The sequence below is a fragment of the Convolutriloba macropyga genome, chromosome 1, assembly GCF_964194025.1.
Source record: "Convolutriloba macropyga chromosome 1, txConMacr16.3, whole genome shotgun sequence".
NCBI classification, from domain to species: Eukaryota; Metazoa; Xenacoelomorpha; order Acoela; family Convolutidae; genus Convolutriloba; species Convolutriloba macropyga.
Genome location: NC_134468.1, coordinates 59,145,921 through 59,165,406, shown reverse-complemented (window position 1 = coordinate 59,165,406; position 19,486 = coordinate 59,145,921). Strand labels below are relative to the sequence as shown.

At 33.3% G+C, this 19,486-nt stretch overlaps 1 protein-coding gene across 6 annotated transcripts in view; it reads left to right on the top strand.

Moving 5' to 3' along the window:
- Positions 1 to 19,486, top strand: part of LOC142340946 (uncharacterized) — a 193,822-nt gene that overhangs the window by 124,834 nt on the left and 49,502 nt on the right. For all 6 annotated transcript variants that reach the window (XM_075391766.1, XM_075391768.1, XM_075391730.1 and 3 more), the window contains one exon: positions 7,816 to 8,333. In XM_075391766.1, coding sequence (XP_075247881.1) covers positions 7,816 to 8,333 — 518 coding nt within the window. The remainder of the gene's footprint in view (positions 1 to 7,815; positions 8,334 to 19,486) is intronic.

The following is a 19,486-nucleotide window of genomic DNA, read 5'->3' as shown; positions in this document are numbered from 1 at the left end:
TACTTAAAAGCTGTTACTTAATCTACTATTTGAAGTACGTAGGGATACCGTAAGAAATTAAAAAAAATAATAATCCCCTGCTTTTTCCAGCTGAAATCTCAATCTCCTCCTTGTCGTAAATTTAGAATAATAATCAATTTTATGGGTAGCAATATTGGGAATGAACCAAATCAGCGTTTGCTGGCGGGAGAGCACAGCAGGGTTTTCGAATTGAGGGAAACAGAAAAGTTTTGTGAAACAGAAAAGGTGCTGTATTCTCCCAAGCCCTGTAAAAGAAAGATTCCAAAACGGTATTAATATAATAAGGGGAGGGTCAATGCCAAGGTTACAGCTAGAGATATGAACTTTTATTTCCATTGAGGAGAAGCTTGAATCGATAAGAGCCAAAATTTTGACTATTTATGAGTTCTTGGAATATCGCTCGGAGGCGGGGCTTGGTTAAAGTACCATTTAAGATAAGTTTTATTACTCTGCTCTACAATTTCCTGTTATCTTATGTTTTTAATCAAAGGAGGTGGCACCATTGATTATGTAAGGGGATGAAAAGATAGACACCAAATTATTTTATAGAGCTAACTACAAGCCGACAACTTTTATGGATTGATTTTAATTTTCAGGCTTTCATCTTAGAACTACTGCTCACTGATGCTGAAAGTAAAGCCCTTCGTTGTAGTGCTCAACGACTTAAGTGGGTTGAAGTTTTTATGTAGGAGGTCTTTATAGTGTGAGGGCCACCCTATTCTCTGCAAATTCAATACCATGGCGATGAATTAGCATGGATAATAAACAAGGAGGATTTGTAATGTGCGTTTGAACTTCATTTTCCGACCCCGTTCATCCACATTCTTGGCTTCAAACTCAAACAGCTCTAGACAACAACAAATCCCTATATGACCAAGCCATGTCAGAAATTGTTGTTTTTTGAGATGACAAAATGAGAAAATGTAGACAAAAATTTTTGATGGCAACAATACAAAGAAACAAAATAGGTTTATGCCAACAACAGACAATTTTTTCCGAAGTTTGTACCAGGATTTACTAAACATCTTGTCATATCAGACAGCATTTATAAATTTGCTAAACAGGATGATATAAGTAGTGAAACTGCAATACACTCATACACTTCGGCAACTATAAATGATGTTAACGGCATTATGGACTCTTTTTCGGCTGGAACAAAACCTGAAAGCCTTGTTTTTCATTTGGGACATGATGCTATTGACCAAGGTACTGATACAAAAAAAGCAGCTGAGCAAATGGGTTACTTAGTCAGTAAGTGCTTTACTAAATTCAAGCCCCATAAGGTTGCTATATGCCAAATTCCCCAAGTTAAAATTGGATTATACGGATGGGACTCGAACAATAAAGAAATTGATGCCTATAACCAAGAAATCAAGAAATCAACAGGATCGCTAACCAAATTAGAGGCGAATTCCAGTGATCCAATGTATACGTCCTCAATTATGGTCTTGAGGTAATCGATATCAGAAAAGATGGTGTGCACCCAAACATAAATGGAATCCAAAAAATCGTTACAATTTGCCTGAAGCATATGAAAAACAATCGCTACAACTGTTCATCAAACGACATATCGTTGAGACAAAGGCATCCTAAACTGCACAATGGAATTTTTTTATTTTCAAAAGGGTATGGAATATCTTCAATAGTCCCAATGAGTTCTGACACTTTCGGTTGACTTAATTCTCATTTCTTTAATAAAAAACGTTAAATTTTTCGCTTGAAAAAAACATTAGTTTTGTTTGTGATTTCTATACTAAGTTTTGTTTGTAAAGGTGGGAGGGAGGGAGTTGCTTTTTTCAAAAGTCACTCAAATTATGTTAAAAACCAGAATTTAATTTTTGTCAGATTTATTTAAGCAATTTGTTTTCACTAGGGTTCGGTTTTATCAAAATTACGAATTTATTCTATGTCATAGTAATTATTCTGCATGAAATTGGAGATATTGAAATAAATCCTGGCTCAGCTCAAATAGAAAAATTGAAAAGAGACCAGTACTACTACAAAGAAAAGGAACAAAACAGAAGGTAATATCAGGTTCTGGTAGATGAATTGCAGAAGCCTGAATAATAAATACAAAAAAATATCAATATTTTGACAGCTTTTAACCAGTTGTCTTTGCTAGTTGTTACCGAAACATGGATAAAGAGAACAATTCTATTCCAGATTCTTTTTTGTGCTCTAGTTACCATTTTATTCACCAGCCGAGATCATCGTTAAATGTACTGGAAAGAGGGGGAGATGTAGGCATATGGATACCCAAGCCATTTTCAATCAAAATAAGAAACGACTTGAACACCATCAAACGGATTTTTTTAATCATATGGATAGAAGTAACTGAGCCTCTGAAAAAAATTCCTCATAAATGTGGCGTAATGTTCAAACGTAAACTTTTGATGAAAATTCTCCCTTGATGAAACAACATCAGAAATTTCTAATGTTTATTCTAGCACTGACAATCTAATTGTGGTTGGAGATTACAACATAGATATTCTTAAAAAACTGGGAAACAATTACTGAACGACTTCATTGCAGGTAACGGGCTTGAGTATGTGAACACCAAAAAAGTAAAATGGACAGATGGAGGAAAATTTTCTCTGATCGACCACTGCTCTAATTCTAAAAGTCAAATTTTTGAAAAAGATATGATACAGTCAGTTTTCGAAGACGACCATTTCACTATTGAATATCAACCATCCTTGAAATCAGAATGTAAAGATCAAAAGACAGAATACTTGATGCGAGATAAAAGAAGAAACACAATAAGTACGTTTAACCATGATATTGCATTGCGAGACTGGTCACTAATGTACAAAATCATCGGAGCAAATTGAATTTTTCCTAAATTAATTGAAAATTTTCAAAATGTAGTAAATGGTCACGCACATTTGAAAAACATGGAAGTGGAAACAATAAAGAAGCGCAAAAATTGGCTATCAAAAGAATTGTGTAGTCTTATTGATGAAAGGCATCGTGTGTTCAATGAATGGATTAAAGGTCCTAGTCCAGAGCTGTTTAACAGTTACAAAGTACTGAGAAACAAGGTAAATAGACAATTACGTAAACTTCTGATGATTAAACAAAACAATTTTTCGAGAATCTCCCAACTTCAAAAGAACAATGGAGGTTTATCAATAGAAAATTAACTCAACCAAACAGACAGAAAAAATTGCACAGTTGAAAGAAGGCCATAACGCAATATCAGAAGAAAAAAGCATTGCTAACTGTTTTATTAAATGTTTTGCTCGTCTTGGACTTTACGACTGCAAAATAATTGCTCCAAAGATGCCTGCTTTTAGTTTTAAGGGAAATGAATTCAATGTCAGGCCGGTCACCAAATGAACTATACTAAGTTATTGACAAACTACTGACACAAAACTATCTATAAGACACGCGACAGACTTAACCCCGAAAACTATCAACCAATTTCGGTTACTTCAACCTTAGCAAAAATTTTTGACAGACTTCTCCTGGAGCAAATGTCGGAACACTTAGATATGAATAAAATATTTAACAAAAGTCAATTTGGTTTCCAAGAACAAAAGTCTTTTATTATTACAATAATTGCCCTGACAGAGAAAATAAATCATTACGTTGAAGAAAAGAATATAGTTTTAACAATCTTTCTGGATTGAGCGAAAACTTTTAACTCAATATCCTGGGACGGAAATTCCCATTCAAAAATTGAAAAATATGGTTTTGGAGAAAACGCAAGATTCTTATTGAATTCGTTTCTAATCAACAGGAAACAGCGGCTTAGAAACAGAATATTTGAATCCGATTGGACAATTATAAGTCACGGTGTTCCATAAGGTACTCTACTAGGAACACTAGTATTCATACTTTATGTAAATGACTTCGGTGAGGAAACAGGGAAAAGTTCAAGTTTTTTAAATCTGGAGATGAGACAACACTTTAATTTCATGAAAAAATGAACAGTGTTAAAAAGCAAAGTCTAAAAAATTATTGATGGAAACTGAAGAAAATATGAATCAAAACAAGTTAACTCTAAATGATGGGAAAACAGAAACAATGTTTTTCAAAAATGAAAAATCACGAACTGTCAAATGCGTTCAATTTAAAAGTAAATCATTGAAAATAACAGATGAATGCACATATTTAGGTGTTATTCTTGACTAGGAGTTGACATACCAAAAACAATCTTAAAAAGAGATTTGTAAAATGGCTTTAGTTATCAGATAAATTTATTTGGTACGCAATCAAATACCTTTAAATGCTCAAATAAATTTCTTTATATCATTTGTTTTGTCGCATTTAGAATTTAGTGCATTTTTTTTTCAAAATTTGCCATCCTTCTCAATTGACTGAATTAAAAACTAAATTAGATGGGGCTTAAAATTTGCTTTTTTCGGACCAAATTTGACACTGCTCATAAACTACTTCTTGAAAATGAAATAATTCCCTCAGAACTTCACGTAGCAGAAACTTCTTTGAGTAATCTTTTCGATATCGTCCAACAAACTAATATACAAGACCAAAAGAAAATCTGATTAATCGGAGCCGTTGAAACTAAAGTAGTTAAGCGTACAAATGATTTTTCTGTCACAACAAAATGTAAATCAAAATGGAGACAAAATTCAATTATAAGAAGCTTCGTTCGTAAATGGAATAAATTTCCAAGAGTTCTAGGAAAGGAAAAATCAAAGAACATTTTTTAAAAAAAATTAAAAGAAGAGATGCAAAAAATACACGAACGATTTCCCATAGACAAAAAATTGAAGTTTTTAAAAGTTACTTTTTATAAAATAATTCACGAAAAGTAGAATCTGAACCTTTTTTAGTATTATATTTAATTTTTCAAAGGAAAGATGTAGTATGTTTGATTTATAATATTACAACATGTAACTTTAACCTTGCTTGAAAGCAGAAATCAAGCTTGTTCGTTTTCTCAAGCCGAAAAAAAGCGAAAATATCAAATCAAAACCTAATTTCACCAAACAACAAACATTCAAACTCTGATTTGAATTCTATCCAATCAGATCCATTAAACTTAATCGACTAATGTGAACAAAAGTAGCATTTGCGACAAAAGTAACATTTGATTTTCAACAAAGCAAATAACCATATATATGCACGAAAATTAACTAGTGAAGCAGATAAAAATATGATGAAACTCCTCTTATCAAAAAATAGTGTAGATTAAAAAAATCAATACCAGTCACAAAATTTTTGGAAATCATTCACAATATTTGTGAAAAAAAGCTATCCAAGCAACAAAAATGAACAACGCTACAAAAAACAAAGTTTTTTTGAAAAATCACAAGTCACCAAACCACATCTCAAGGCAGTTAAAAAACTGCTAATATCTTGCTTTAATTCCAAGTAGCTGCCCATTGAAAAAGCAACAACGCATATGGAAAACAGCAAGAGACGGCAAAAGTCAAAATTTACCCAAATTTGGTTCAAAATTATATTTCTCAAATGGAAAACTGTTTTATTCAGAAAAAAACAATTTTTGTGACAAAGCTCAAAAATTCACCTCTCTACATAAAAAACAAAAGCAAAGTTGGCGCACTTTTCCTTTTGTGAGTGAGTTAAATCATGCATAATCAAAACAGCTTACAAAGCAATTTACCAAAAATCCTTTTGACAATGCACTTACAATCTGCCCAAGCACACAAGTTAAACTATTTATTAATCGAAGTTAACAAGAAGTTTCCCTTTGATTTCATGCCCTCACATTTTTTTCATTTTTTTCTTTTGTAAGAAAAAATTATGCAAATTTTGAAAACATTTTTCATTTTTTTTAAAATTTTTTAATGACTTCAGTGACTTCTACTGCTTTGCAGTTAAAAATTGTGTGCGTGACGTCATCTCTGGTTTCAGCTCAATTGCGTGACTTAATTTACTCAAAAAAAAAACTCTGAACGCACTTATGGAATTTTAAATTTTATCAACCTTTACTAGTTAAAGATCAATAGCGTGCATCTAAGTAGTGCCAAAGTAATATGCCCGAACTCTTCGAATATCGATTTTGAAAAAGCTCTTTTAGGGCTTTTTCCTTATAGGCCGTATGTGTCATAAAATTGACAGTCCGGATCTAAACCAAAAAAGCAAGTGGTCGATTAAAGGACTGGTGGTCGATCTGTCTACTTTTTTTTTAGTTCTTTCAATTCTAGGAGGGCCACAAGCGTCTATCGCGGCTATTTTCCGGCAATCTGCCGGCTATGTTTTTAATTTTTTAAGCCAAATATTGCAGCGTTTGTGCGAAGAGTTTCAAAAAAGTGAATCAAATTGATAAAATCAGTCAGTGTTCACTAAAAATTTGAACACCGGTAACTCCTCTAAAATGACGAAATAGAGAAAAAATGAATAATATTTCTACGTTTGACGTGTTTGCTAGTGATACCACTTGCAATTTTCTACCATTTATGTGTAACGACCGGTCAAATCTGACTGATCAAAAAAACCCTGTTGAGCAAGTAGTTGCTCCCCGACTAGGTGGGGATTGCTGAAATTAAAAATATGTTGCTTTCTTTTTTTAAAGGGAGTCTTCCCTTATTTTTAAAATATAAAATTTATTTTTAATTAGACCTATTTCCAAATAAAAAAATGCGAAAAAACAACTTTTAATTCGTAAAAATGACATCAAAGTATGGTTTGAAACCCAACTCTGTAGATGCTTAATTTTCTATAGGCATATGCAACGGTTTTTTTTTTTAGAAAAAAAATCTTATGTCAGTGATTGCAGAAATATTTTTTGGAGAAATTGGACCATGTTTATAACGCATTAAGCATTTAAAAATTAGTTGAGATCTTGTCAGTGATAGAGAAGTTGGTTATAATCTCTTAGTTGTTTTGATTGCTTTGTAGTTATCAAAGATTTTGCCTGGGACAAAAAGAAATTCTATTTGACACACCAGATTATAGTTGCTACAAATATTTCCAGAGAACATTGGAAGGAATGTTGGGAAAAAGTTCCTGGAGTTACCTTTTTCTCACTATATCTCCCTTGGACTAGTATCGTATAAAAGCCAGTTTACGCATTGTATATACATTCTCCACTTTTTGGATAAAAGCTTACCTGTTTTGTGGCTAACCAGTCATTATCACTATCGGGTTTGCTCTTCTTGAATATTTTAAATACAAAAATAAATTTGAGAATGATGTGTTCTGTTGTTTTATCCGTGCTGTTGCGGTGGCTATGTTTCCGGCTATTGTTTGTGCTGGCAATGTAATTACCGGAAATTGGTTCACAGGTTTCTGAGATTAACAGGAGATCCTATTTTATTGTTGTAAGGCACTGAAGACCTTTTAATGACCTTTTATAGTAATAAACAACCTATTCACACTTGGTTGTTGCAGAATGAACCATTAGAACGATCAATTAAAGGCTTTTCTGGAAATAAGTTCATCAAACACTATATTGAAGGTAGAGTAGATATGGAAGTTTCTGCCCGAAAACCAAGAGCTCCCTTCAATGAGATGAACTCTTAAGAGAATAAGAGATCTTTGAGTGAATCAGTCTTTAAAATGCGACTTTTTTTCTCTAACATTTTTTGACGTCTTTCTTGTAAGATCTTGATGACTATCAGTAAACCAGTTATGATATAGTTTATGTTTTTGCTTAACCAGCAATCCGGAACGATCAGACTTGTTTCCTCAATCTGATAAAGTTTCATTTATCAAAAACGCTAAAATTCTCAAAGTCAGCGTCAGCTGTAGAAAATTGAATCAAGAAAATGTTTTTGAGCAGTAGTGGCTGGAGCTATCTAAAATTTTTGAGAAAAGCTTGGAATTGATCATCGCTTAGAACTTGTCTATCTACTGTTTCAGCTCTAACAATATGTCGTCTTTCTACATTCATCACCTATCTGCCCCAGATGATTCAAATTATACTTTGTTACGGAGCAATAATTGGAGGCGACCTTTTCATCACCTATTTGGAGAATATCTCATCAGATGATAATGACGTCACAGATGAGAACGTTGAAAAATCAGAGAAGTTCAAACTTTTCACAACGAGCAGCGAAGTGCACAATCGAAGCTCATTTCAAGACGACGAGAATTTACAAGACGAAAAGTCCCCGAAACGTCGCAAGAGCCGACTCCCAAGTTTTGCAGACTTCCTAAACCCTAGTGGAGACGTTCGGAGGAGGTTTTCAAGCATCAGTTCTATCTGGACGATTCCAATTAGTAGAAGAACTAATCCATCGGGTAGTTTGGCAGGATTGCTGAGGAATAATCACTCTTTTCCCTCTGTTAATCACCCAATTGTAGGCGTGAGAAGACAAAGTGGAAGGGATTCTCAGAGAAGGGTGTCTCTGCCATCTTTCTATTCGCCAAGATCTTCCGTAAGTCTGTATACAATCATTCACTATATTTCAGGACTGAACGTCATTTCTTAATCAGACTGAATTAATCAACTGCAAGTCTGCTAACTTGACTCAGTACTGCATCAGAGCACTGATCATGCTCCCTTTCATAGGCCTGAGTAAAGTGGACAATTGTTGACTCGTTTAATGCTAAGATGCTGATTTTCTCCTGAAGTTCTTTGCAACGATCTGTCCCTATGAGAAAACTTATTTTTGATGGAAATATTCAAATTGATAGGCAAATCAATCAGCAAAATTTATTCATCACTTCAGAAAAATAGGAATTTGTCCATTACAAAGAAAAAAGTGATTCCAACTGCTTCAGGGGCTTTAGTATTCTGTAAATGAAGCCAATTTGGCAGTTTAAAAACCTCATTTATCCCATTTGAGCAATTTTGTTTGAAATTTTTTGCAAGAAATTATTAAAAACTGGGTTTATATAGGCATCTAATTAGTCCCGTTTTATAGAGCAAAAAACTGAGTCAGGCGGAAAAGTGTGTAGTTCAGAAAATGTGACCACTTTCATTCCGTTTGATATATTATGTTAAAAAAAAGTGATAGGAATGCCCTGTGTTTTGTCAGATTAGAGGGTAACCTCTGCGAAATATGCCTTAAGCAGTTAAAGAAAACATTTCAGACCCAATTTCTACAAAATATTTGAGTTCGACATACCTATACGGGTTGTTTTAAAAGTTTGTGATCGTATGGAAAGAAATTCCATTTATCCATCTAAAAAATCACAAAATCTTGTGACTTTTCTCAAAATATAACCGATATTAAGGAGTGCTATATTTGGAGAATTGGGTGTCAGGACAATTTACCCAATTCCATTTTAACCAATGCCATTATACCCAATGACATTTTACCCAACCTGCCATTTTACCCAATGTCATTTTACCCAATTTACCCTATTGCTAAATTTACCAGAACGACTATTTAGCCGACTATAGAATTAAATGGCCTGTGGGACTTGATATTAAACTATCACAACCGAACATGGGATTAGCCGACTATATAATTAAATGGACCGTGGGACTTGATATTAAACTATCACAACCGAACATGCGATTAGCGGACTATATAATTAAATGGCCCGTGGGACTTCATATAAAACTATCACAGCTGAACATGGGATTAGCCGATTATATAACTAATGAGTGGCCCGTGGGAATTGATATGAAACTATCACAACCGAACATGAGATATTGTCCAAACAAATATTTTAAATCATCCTTGTAATAGCGACTGCTAATTTGAAATCGGATAATTGAACAAAAAGATCAGTGATCATTGGGTAATTTGGTATTGGGTAAAATGGCATTGGGTAAAATGGCAGGTTGGTAAAACGAAATTGGGTAAATTGTCATGTAACCGGAGAATGGATATAATCATACCAAATATTGAAAAATGTAATTTTGGTTCATATTGGTGTTTTCTCAGATTGATTGAATTTCAGATAGAGGTGTACACAAATTAAAACTGTTTCTAGAATTTGCAAGATTTCACCTTTGAAAGTGATTAAAATTTTAAAATTCATCCAAACTTGGAGAGCATAAATTTGTTTACACCTCGTTTTCTGTGTTTTTGTTCCAAAAAACAACCTCTTTTTTCAAAATGGAAAATCTTGCAAGACTCATGCAAATTTTTTTGCTTGATTTTGAGAATCTCTCTAAGACTTCTGCGAGCCATGAAATTTGTTGTGAAGTCGTTTGTCATGAAATTATGAAGTCGTCTATGAATCACTTTCTAGAGCCTGAAACGACCAATTATTTTTTTCAATCGTTTCGCACGAATCTTGCACGCTTTAAATGCGCTCATCACTAGACTGAATAATGGTCACACGAGGGTCGGGCCTGTGCAGAGGGGAAGGTCTGAAAAATTATTTTTATAGAGCACTGAGACTAATAGTCTGATATTATGTCTGGAAATCAATTAACTGGGTCTGATTCGAGCACTAAGTCTGGAAAATGTTGTGATCTAAGGTTAGTTGAGTTTCGATGGTCTCATCGTCATCAGAGAACAATAGGATTGTGCAATCAGAGGACCTTTGCCTTAGTGCAAAATTCTAAAATAAAATTGGAACTCATTGGCCGAGAGTAATTTTGCTGACTTTTTTATCTGAGAAAATTTTGATGTTTCGAAAGTTGAAAGGTTCTGAAAAAATAAGAAAATTTGACAGTTTGAAAATTTTGGACTGTAGTGAACGCATTATTTGCGCGTGGAAATTGTTCTTGCTAATTTTTATCGTACCAACATCTGCATCGTACTCTATCCAATCCTCTTTGTTAAAAGTAGCACAGCAATCAAAATGCTGATATGTAGAGGGGGGGGGGGGTAACCCCTCGCCCTTGTTTGTGACCCCTTCGCGCATTAATCTTAGCTATTAAGGGTCTTTGTTTTTTTGTTTGTCGGCTAGGCCAGGTGCGCTCCTAATGGAGCACAGTAATGCACCGGCTCTAGTCCTCAAAGAAGCTAAAAAGGCTCATGCAAAAGCTAAGACAATTTTACTGCTGCAAAAATCTGCACCCTTTCTGCGTTTGCCCCCTTTCCCAACATTTGAATCGAAAAGCTTGCAAGAATTTTGCAAGTGAATCGAAAAACTTGCAAGAATCTTGCAAGCAACTTGGTACCCGTATGCATTCACTTGCAAGATTGCTTCCAAGATGCTTGCAAGTTTTTCAGTTCGGCGATCACTAGGGTGGGAAACATTTAATCTGATGGTCTTGACGTTGATGTCGTGATTTTCTTTCTTTTTGCTCACAATCTTGTTGGTTATTTCATTAACAATAAGATGGATAAACAAAAATTATGTTGCAACGGGAGAGGTTCTGATGAGTTTCGTATTGATTGAAAGGTAATTTTTCATTGTAGTCAGGTCGCCAAAGTTATTTCTGAAACCATACAAATGTTTTGGAGATTTTTGATGTGAACTGTATCGAGTAGCATAATTAGCTTTGTCCAATTTAGGTGCTACATACATCGTAGGTATTATTTGATTAAGCTTATTATCCTACGATAAATTGTTCCCCGTTCTTCGCTTAGTCCTCGTTTTGTACGCTCTCAGGGGAGCATCTATAATATGCTCGACGTAATCGGTCACTATCTTAAAGCCTTTTCTGAACAGGAAAAAGCAATCATTAAATATTTAAACGCTCACTTTTTCAAGCCTTACAATAAAATTTATTAGCATTCAGTATATGTATGGTTTTATTGTTAGAAAAGTTCAAAAGGAGCGGTGAATTATTGTAAATCAGTAGAGAAAATTTCATCCGTTTTCGTTTTATTGCACAATGATACGAAAATTTAATTTTGTCAATTTGATGAACTCTGAAGCAGTTTGATAAACAAATTTGGGTAAAATTGTCGTAGCTTGGTTACAACTTTTTCTGGTCCCGTTTCAAATGTAGTTGTGAAAGCCTCTAAAGTTCCAAACGTAAATTTTACTCTTATTGAACTGTTCATCAGCGAAAAGGAGTCATTATGTGAATCCATCTATGATCCATCTACTAGTGAGACCTCGTCACTAGTACCCATTCCTATGTTGTAACGTTCCGTACTCGTACTTGTATTTCGTTCTATGTTTGTACCAAGCTTAAATAGCGTTATGGAGGAAAAATGAATATGTTTCTAGGTATTCTATATATAATTCAAGCCCAAAGATTCAGTCTTAGATTTTACTGCATTGTTCCTATACACCAGCCAAAAACGACGAATCTTCGCTGATGTAATAATTTATGAATTAATGTGATAATTTTTATCCATGCGTGCACAAACATTTTCAGTTTTCCTCACTTTTCTGAAAAAGGAAACATTACGGACGTGTACCGGTAGCAAATTTTTGATTAAATGTACTCGTTTTTATTACCAGATTTTAGGTTTTCCTATGTTAATACAAGGCTCCTAAAATAGCTTTGGAAACCACTAAACCGAAACAATCCATTTACAAAGACTGGCTGGCGCTTTCCGCAAAGTCGGCTCCGGAAAGCGCCAGTCAGTCTTTGTAAATGGATTGTATCGGTACCAGCAGGCGCTTGTAATGAAACACTAATAAAAATAATTTAAAGTTTGCAACTATAGTGTCAATTATAGCACCAAATGTTATGATTGTCGTGATGAGTTGATTAAATCATTCAAAGCTTGGTTGAAAAGGTTTTAATCCAAAGGGTAGAATGGTTAATATCAGTTCTTGATGAAACCAGTTGTGAACCAGTTGATTCGTATCCTCAAATGTCTTTATATGATTTTTGCTAGTAATTACTAACATCAGAATAGAAGATTTTTTGGGTCTTCTGCTGGTGATGTTGCAGAACATTTTGCAAAGATTATCTTTTCCTACCAATTAATATGAATTAATTGAATAGAAAAAGTGCTATTTTCTAAAACTGCGCAAAAATTAATCAGTTTTGAGTTACTGTGCCAATATTTAAACTTCATTTAAATGGTTTTTCAATTTTATTAACTTTACTTTAGCGCCACTTTCAGCTTTCAATTTATGCGTTTTTTGGCAACGTGTTAAACACAGATAAGCCCTATAACATTTTCCTAATAATTATACTCTCTCTTTTTTGTACCATCACTTTCTTGTTCCGGTGGGTGGGAACTATATACTCAAACGTGTTTTTTGCCCAGTCGATTTTGTCCGATCGATTTATTCATCGAACAGAGTTGTGAGGGGTATCTTTAAAAAGCTCGTCCTGCGTAAAGTATTTAATTAAAAACAGGTTTTTTTAAAATTCGTGTTTTCCAAAAATTTTTGAGGTTTAAAGTTTCATGAACAGCAGAGCGTTGTTTTTCTGCACATTGTCCGTTGTTTATAAACCAAATCTTTGTCAATTTTATTACAGTTTGTTAAAATTGTCAACAACAGTGTGATTACTTTCACTTTTAAGGATAGAGGAGGCATGCTTAATTTTTTCTTCCGGACTTTTGGCATAACATTTTTTCTGATTTCTTTTCGAGTTTCAGACTTTTCCATCAAAAATGGCTTTAAAATTGGTTTTAGCTAATTTTGATCGTTTTTGCCCAAAATAGAGACCTGAAACTGCCAACACAAAATCTCTGAACTACAAAGGAGCGTTATTTTAACTTAGGTTTCCTATAAGAGAATCCTTGAATTAATATATTGCCTGTTTTTTTGCTAATATCACTGATATGTATACAAAATGCATCAATTAATGTTTATAAATTGGAATATTTCATTTGCCAAATTATTATTGTCTATTACAAATTTGGGAAAATTAGGTGTTTTAGTTGGACTTGCAGCTAAAGCTGGGGGAGTTTTCTTCACTTCATGGAATCCTAAAACTTGAAAATTAATCGGATTGTATTTTAGAAATATTTTCATAATCTTTGATTTTTATGCTAATTACCGACGAGAATGATTTCAGATCAGGGTACAATCAATGCAAATCACATTTACTTCAGGATGAGCTCAAATGAATTTGATTTTTACTAGGTTTTCGGGATGAGCTCATTGTTTTTTATTGCTTTGCATTTTGTTTTTTTTTGTAAAAATAGAATGAATTCATTCATTTTGCCTGAATTTGTTTTTTTGCAGTCTTCTGACTAATCGATTAAACCCAGTTGGCTTCTTTAATCGATGCAAGTAAAGCTGAGCCATGTTCTCGTTTGCTTTCTAATGGCTCTTATGATTTTGAATGTATTTGTTTTTAAAAAATGTCAGTGCATTTTCGAACCTTGAATCCTTTTATTTATGTGTCAGTACTGACATCTCACTCCTCCTTTTTTATTTGGTTTAAATCAAATTTTTAGGTTTGTTCACTTTATAACTAATGGTTTCTTTTTTTGGTGCAAAAAGTTAAAAAAGAATGTTGTGATTTTTCAATAATTGCCCATTTCTGAGTTTATTTTTTGTTTGGTTGAAATCAATCACAGGGTTTTAAACAATTCGGAAAATAAATGACTTTAATTATAACTGGGTTTTAGTTATTGCGCAAATTTTATCAGGCTTTTTGTCAGTACTTGTCGTCCTTTTTTTAGTTGTTCAACCTAAGCTGGATAATGACAGATCAAAATGCGTTCCTCTAGAAGAGTAAATTGACCTATTTAACGAACTCCATTATTAGCTAAATGGTCTAATGAGTTTCAATTTAAATAATTTCAAAAAATTGAATTGATTTTTGAAACTACAGTTTTTGTTCTTGATTTTGTCATATTACTTGGTGAGAATTTTGACAGGCTTTATCAATTTATTGCTGAAAGATAAATCAGTTTTTCAATTGATATATGTTTTGGTTACGGTTTATAATGTCTCATATTTTTCGTTGTTTGAATGCTGTAGTTTCTTAAAATTGTTTGTTTAATATCGAGTTCTGTCCGTATTTGCCTTTTTGTATTCCTATGACTTAATCTCACTGAACACTCAGTCCCAAGTGACTTCCTAAGGAGTTGCACGATAATCTGTTTTTGATTTCAATTGATAGCTTATGTTTTCATTTTTGAAAAAATTTGTTTAAAAAACGAACGAAATTCTCAATTTTGTCACTTTTTGTATTACTTCTGTCAATATTTGGCTAGTATTTTGTAAAGGAAAATTGCATTCTCTTTCTAGCGTTTTGAAAATCTGTTTTAAAAGATTTTTTTTCAGTTAGTGCTCTGTTGTCTTCGATATGTGGCCATTTTTGAGGTTGGGTTTTTGTTTCCTTGCCACAAAATCACTCTACTGGTTCGGTCCTTTTTCATTTGAAAAAAGTTGAGAGCGGACCATTTTCTTGTTGAATTAAATGATTTTTAAAATGTTGACTGACCTATTTGCTTTTTTGTTTTTGCATGAAATTTTATATATAATGACATGTCTCAATTGCTTCCCCAAGCGGTATAAACAAAGAGGTCTCAATCGCTCCTAATTTATACCTCAAGAGGAATAAATGAACCTTTTGATGATTTTAGTTGATTCCTAATGGTTTAATCACTTAGAAAAGTATAGTTTTCAAAAATGGAAACTTCTTTGAATTTTGCCCTCTCTGTTGTTTCTCTCGAAATGTTACAGAGTGTCATTAAGTCCAAGTCCCATGCCTTTTTTCTGCAGCACAGCCTAATTTGTTTTGTTTACATTTTCTCTGATGCCATTTTGATTTTGTTATAGCATTTTCTCTTAAATATAGTCATCGACTATTTGGTGTGACTAAAGTTCGTTGTAATTTGAAACGTAAGTTTGTCTTGTATCATACTTTTGTTTATGGCAGTTCATCTAATGCTAGAATACTTCAATCATTTAGTGGTTCGCCGAACAATATGTGAATTTTTGAAAGTTTTCATTCTCTTCCTAATAGGGTAGACAATTAGGTCAAAAATGTGGATGTATGCACGCACATTACCAGCCACCTTGTTAATTCTACAATTTAAACAAAATTAAACAAACCAAGGCAATATCTACTTTTGAAGATTGATAATACAGTGGAATAATAAACACGTTGGTATTGCGTTGGCAGTCATTAATTTGACTGCGCAGCATTTTCGTATCGAGCCTGGAGACACTTTATCCAACTGGGAAACTTGTGAATGGAGAGAAAGTTGGAGACTTTCAATTCTTCTCTGATAGCAAGATTTGCATAAAATTTATTGAAAAATAAAAAAATAGGAGCTGCTTTTGACGAAAAACATCATTCGATGCATTAGCTAGCGAGGAATTCACCAGTGGTATATAATTTTGTATTGTCTTCTGTAGAGGTTAACTTATTGAAAAGAGTAGACTAGACTGCTAAATTGTCGTTGGCCAAACTCAGTGGTCTCGTTGGTTTAGTTTTCAATAACTTGTACAAAAATTTAAACTTTAGGCGTCTCAACCTGAAAAGGAAATTAGGCCTTTGGATAGTTCAATTAATTTTCAGTTCAATTAATTTTCATGTTCGATTGAATATTTTTAGTTGGTTTAGACTTCAATTCCTCCATATATTTAGTTCAAAAACTTAAAATTTGATTATCGAAATACTTTTTACAACGTAACTAAAGTTTGCATGAAAAGGAGCGGTTTATGTGCAGAAAATGAAAACAGATAATCCTAATTTATCATTTCTGCTCTTTACAAGCTCGTAGCTATTCGCTTTCGCTCTTGTTTCTCTTGCCTATTCGATTCAGGATATTAATCTTGCAAAATCTTGCAGGATTAACAAAACTTTGCAACATTTTCTTGCAAGATTAACAACCTGTTGCGAGATCTTGCAAGATTAACAACAGATTTCGCAGATTTTTTGGCTTCTTAACCGATCATATACAAAAAAATCGCTTAATTTTTTTTCTCTTTTTTCTCTCGTTCAGAACCGAAACCCTCTTTTGGATAGCAACCACTTCATTTCTGCTCAATTAATAACTCAGTTGAACTATTCTCCTGTTTTTAATTTTGTACGCGCGAGCATAAATATGCATTTGACATTTTGGAGCGGTGTTTATTTATTTTTCAACAATTTTTATTCCTCATGATGTTTAATTGAGCCGTGTCAGTCAACTTGATAATGCCATTCAACGCCACCCCCTCCCCTACCCCCGTGTGTTCACAACTACCAACACCGCTGCTTTTGAGAGCGCTTTCTCAAATTAACTATTTAGACGTGTCGATTGTGAAATTTTGATCTGTTTAAGATGAATTCTGGCGTCTTTATAATAGACGAAAAAGTTGCGCTGAAAGCTACTTATATTTTCCCACTTTTAAATCTCCTCCTTCCTGGTTGTTGTGGTGCTGCACTGGTTTGTTTACTCTATTTTGTTTACTTTGCGGGATAGCACGTCAATCAAACAGATGAGAAGAGGTTATTTAAAATAGCGCCATGTGTTGTCCCAAATTGCAACTTAATAGACGACAGTCAAATTTAAACACTTTTTAATACTTATTCGGTAATTGCTACTTACCATAGCCAATTTTCCAGGTAAATTTTTGCGTTTCTTTTTAGGTTTGTTTTGAGCGCAGAAAGTGCGCGCTCTTTCAAATAATTGATGAAGCTTTCTGACGTAACTTCACATTTTTTACATTTGAGAGTTGTCAAGAAAAGACTGCGTTCCTTTCACAAGTGTTCGTTCACGTGTCAGTATGTTTTAACTGGCTGCAAAGTTATGGTTATATCAGCAATACAAGTAGGCGCGCTAATGTGCGTTTGCATATTTTGTTCCGACCGCGTTCATCCACATTTTTGTCTTAATTGTAATTGTCTACCAAATGAGAAGGAAAAAGAAAACTTTCAAAAATTCAATTTTTCAAAAAAAATTTGTGCATGGAGAAGAATTGCTTCCCACTCAAATCACATAGAAAAGTAAATAATGCCAAATTGGAGGGCCGATGAGATCGGTCAATATTGAGACTACGAGATAAGACAACTAAGAAATTCAAATAACATCAACAAACGTTATTTACATCTGAAACTCAATGTCTTTTTTTTGAAAAAAACTGACTAACAAAACTAAAGCAGCGTTGAATAATATCTTAATTAAACTAATTTATATTAACTTCACTAAAGAAAACTGGGACCAGTCATAAATGAGACTCGGTAACAAGTTGACAAAAAGAACAAAAACGGCAAAAATAAAAATACGTTAATATTTTTTTGAAAACAACGTTTTCAATTAATGAAAGCCTTAAGATATCAACTGAAATCCTGAGAGAGTTTTATTCATTCATAAAACTAAATAAAGTCATTCAAAAAAGTTGCACTTCTATAAAAACAAAAGACAAACACAGACGGAAAAAATAAAATATGTTTAAGAGAAAACGGCGTTAAAACAATAATCTTTATCCTAAAAACAAATTAAAATCAATTGACTCTTCTTTGAACACCAACCGTATGTTTTTGGCCTCTGAATAATGATACTGTGTAACAAGTAGACAAACATTAATAGAAAGTGCAAAGTTACAAAAAAATTTGTACTTAATGGAAACAATACGGATTTATTGGAAATATATTAACCTATTTACTTAAATAAGTAAATAGGTTCATTACTTCATCAAGGAAGGTCATTAAAATCTGTCATTATTCAGAATATGTAGGAAGTCTACAAAAAAAGTAAAAAGACAGAAAATAATTAAAAACTACTTTTTTCTCTCGCGAAAAACCGGTGTTGAAGCCGTGATTAAGCAATGCATTAAAAAAAACTGGTAATGACTAAATGTGATTTTCCTCTGCACCATCAATATGATATGCGAGTTAATGAGGCTAAGTATAAAGTAGGCAAAAAGAAAAGTAGAGTGCAAAGTTAAAAAATGCGGCAATTTTTTTAAAAAAAAAGATTTCTTTTCAAGTCGGGGAGAACTTAAACTATCACATAAAATCTATAAATTCCCCTCGTTTGTTCATTGGAAGCCGCTATGACAGAAAATGTATAGTGATTTTATCGTACGACTTTATAAAGGATGACAATGACAGGTAAAGACAAAATTGATTCATTTATTTCTGCTAGAAAATGGTGTCGAAACAGTTAAAACCATAAAGTTCTCATTGGAATTATTTATTTTTTCAATTGTGCTTTTCTTTTAAAAGCCAAAAAACTTATATCTGACCTGTCAGAATTGTGAAAACCAGGCAAAAGATGGCAAATTGTCCAAACATTTTTGTGAAATTTGCATCTAATACGCTATAAAAAAATTTTTGAACGCTTCAAAAACAAATTTTTCAATGACAACCTGTTATGTTCGATGGCGACTTCGTTTTTGGAAGACAATGATGTGATAAGGTACCTGTAATATATGTGACAAGTCAAAAATATCCTCAAACAGGAAAAATTGTTCAATTTTCAAAAATATTTTGTAATAAATTGTCAGCCGAAAAAACATTTTTTGAAACAAACGCAAAATCGCAGTGGATATTATGGTTTAGCCCCTACAAAAATTATGCGGCCAATCTTTGCTGAGTTTAAGCTACAAGTTGGCCCAAAAAAGTGGCAAAGCTGCATAATCGATGGTTTATTTTCACAAAAACTTTTTTTTTCATTTTAAGCTTTCGACTAAAACACTCAACATGATTGCATAAAGCCTGTTAGGTAGCTTATTCGACCGGTCATTACTAGGCTTTCTTTTGAGTTGTTCTTTTCCGCAATTAACATAAAAAGAGCGAAAATACAACCATACATTGAAAATGACAGCGACTGATTACAATCCGAAGTATTCATTAACTGTAAAACACAATGAA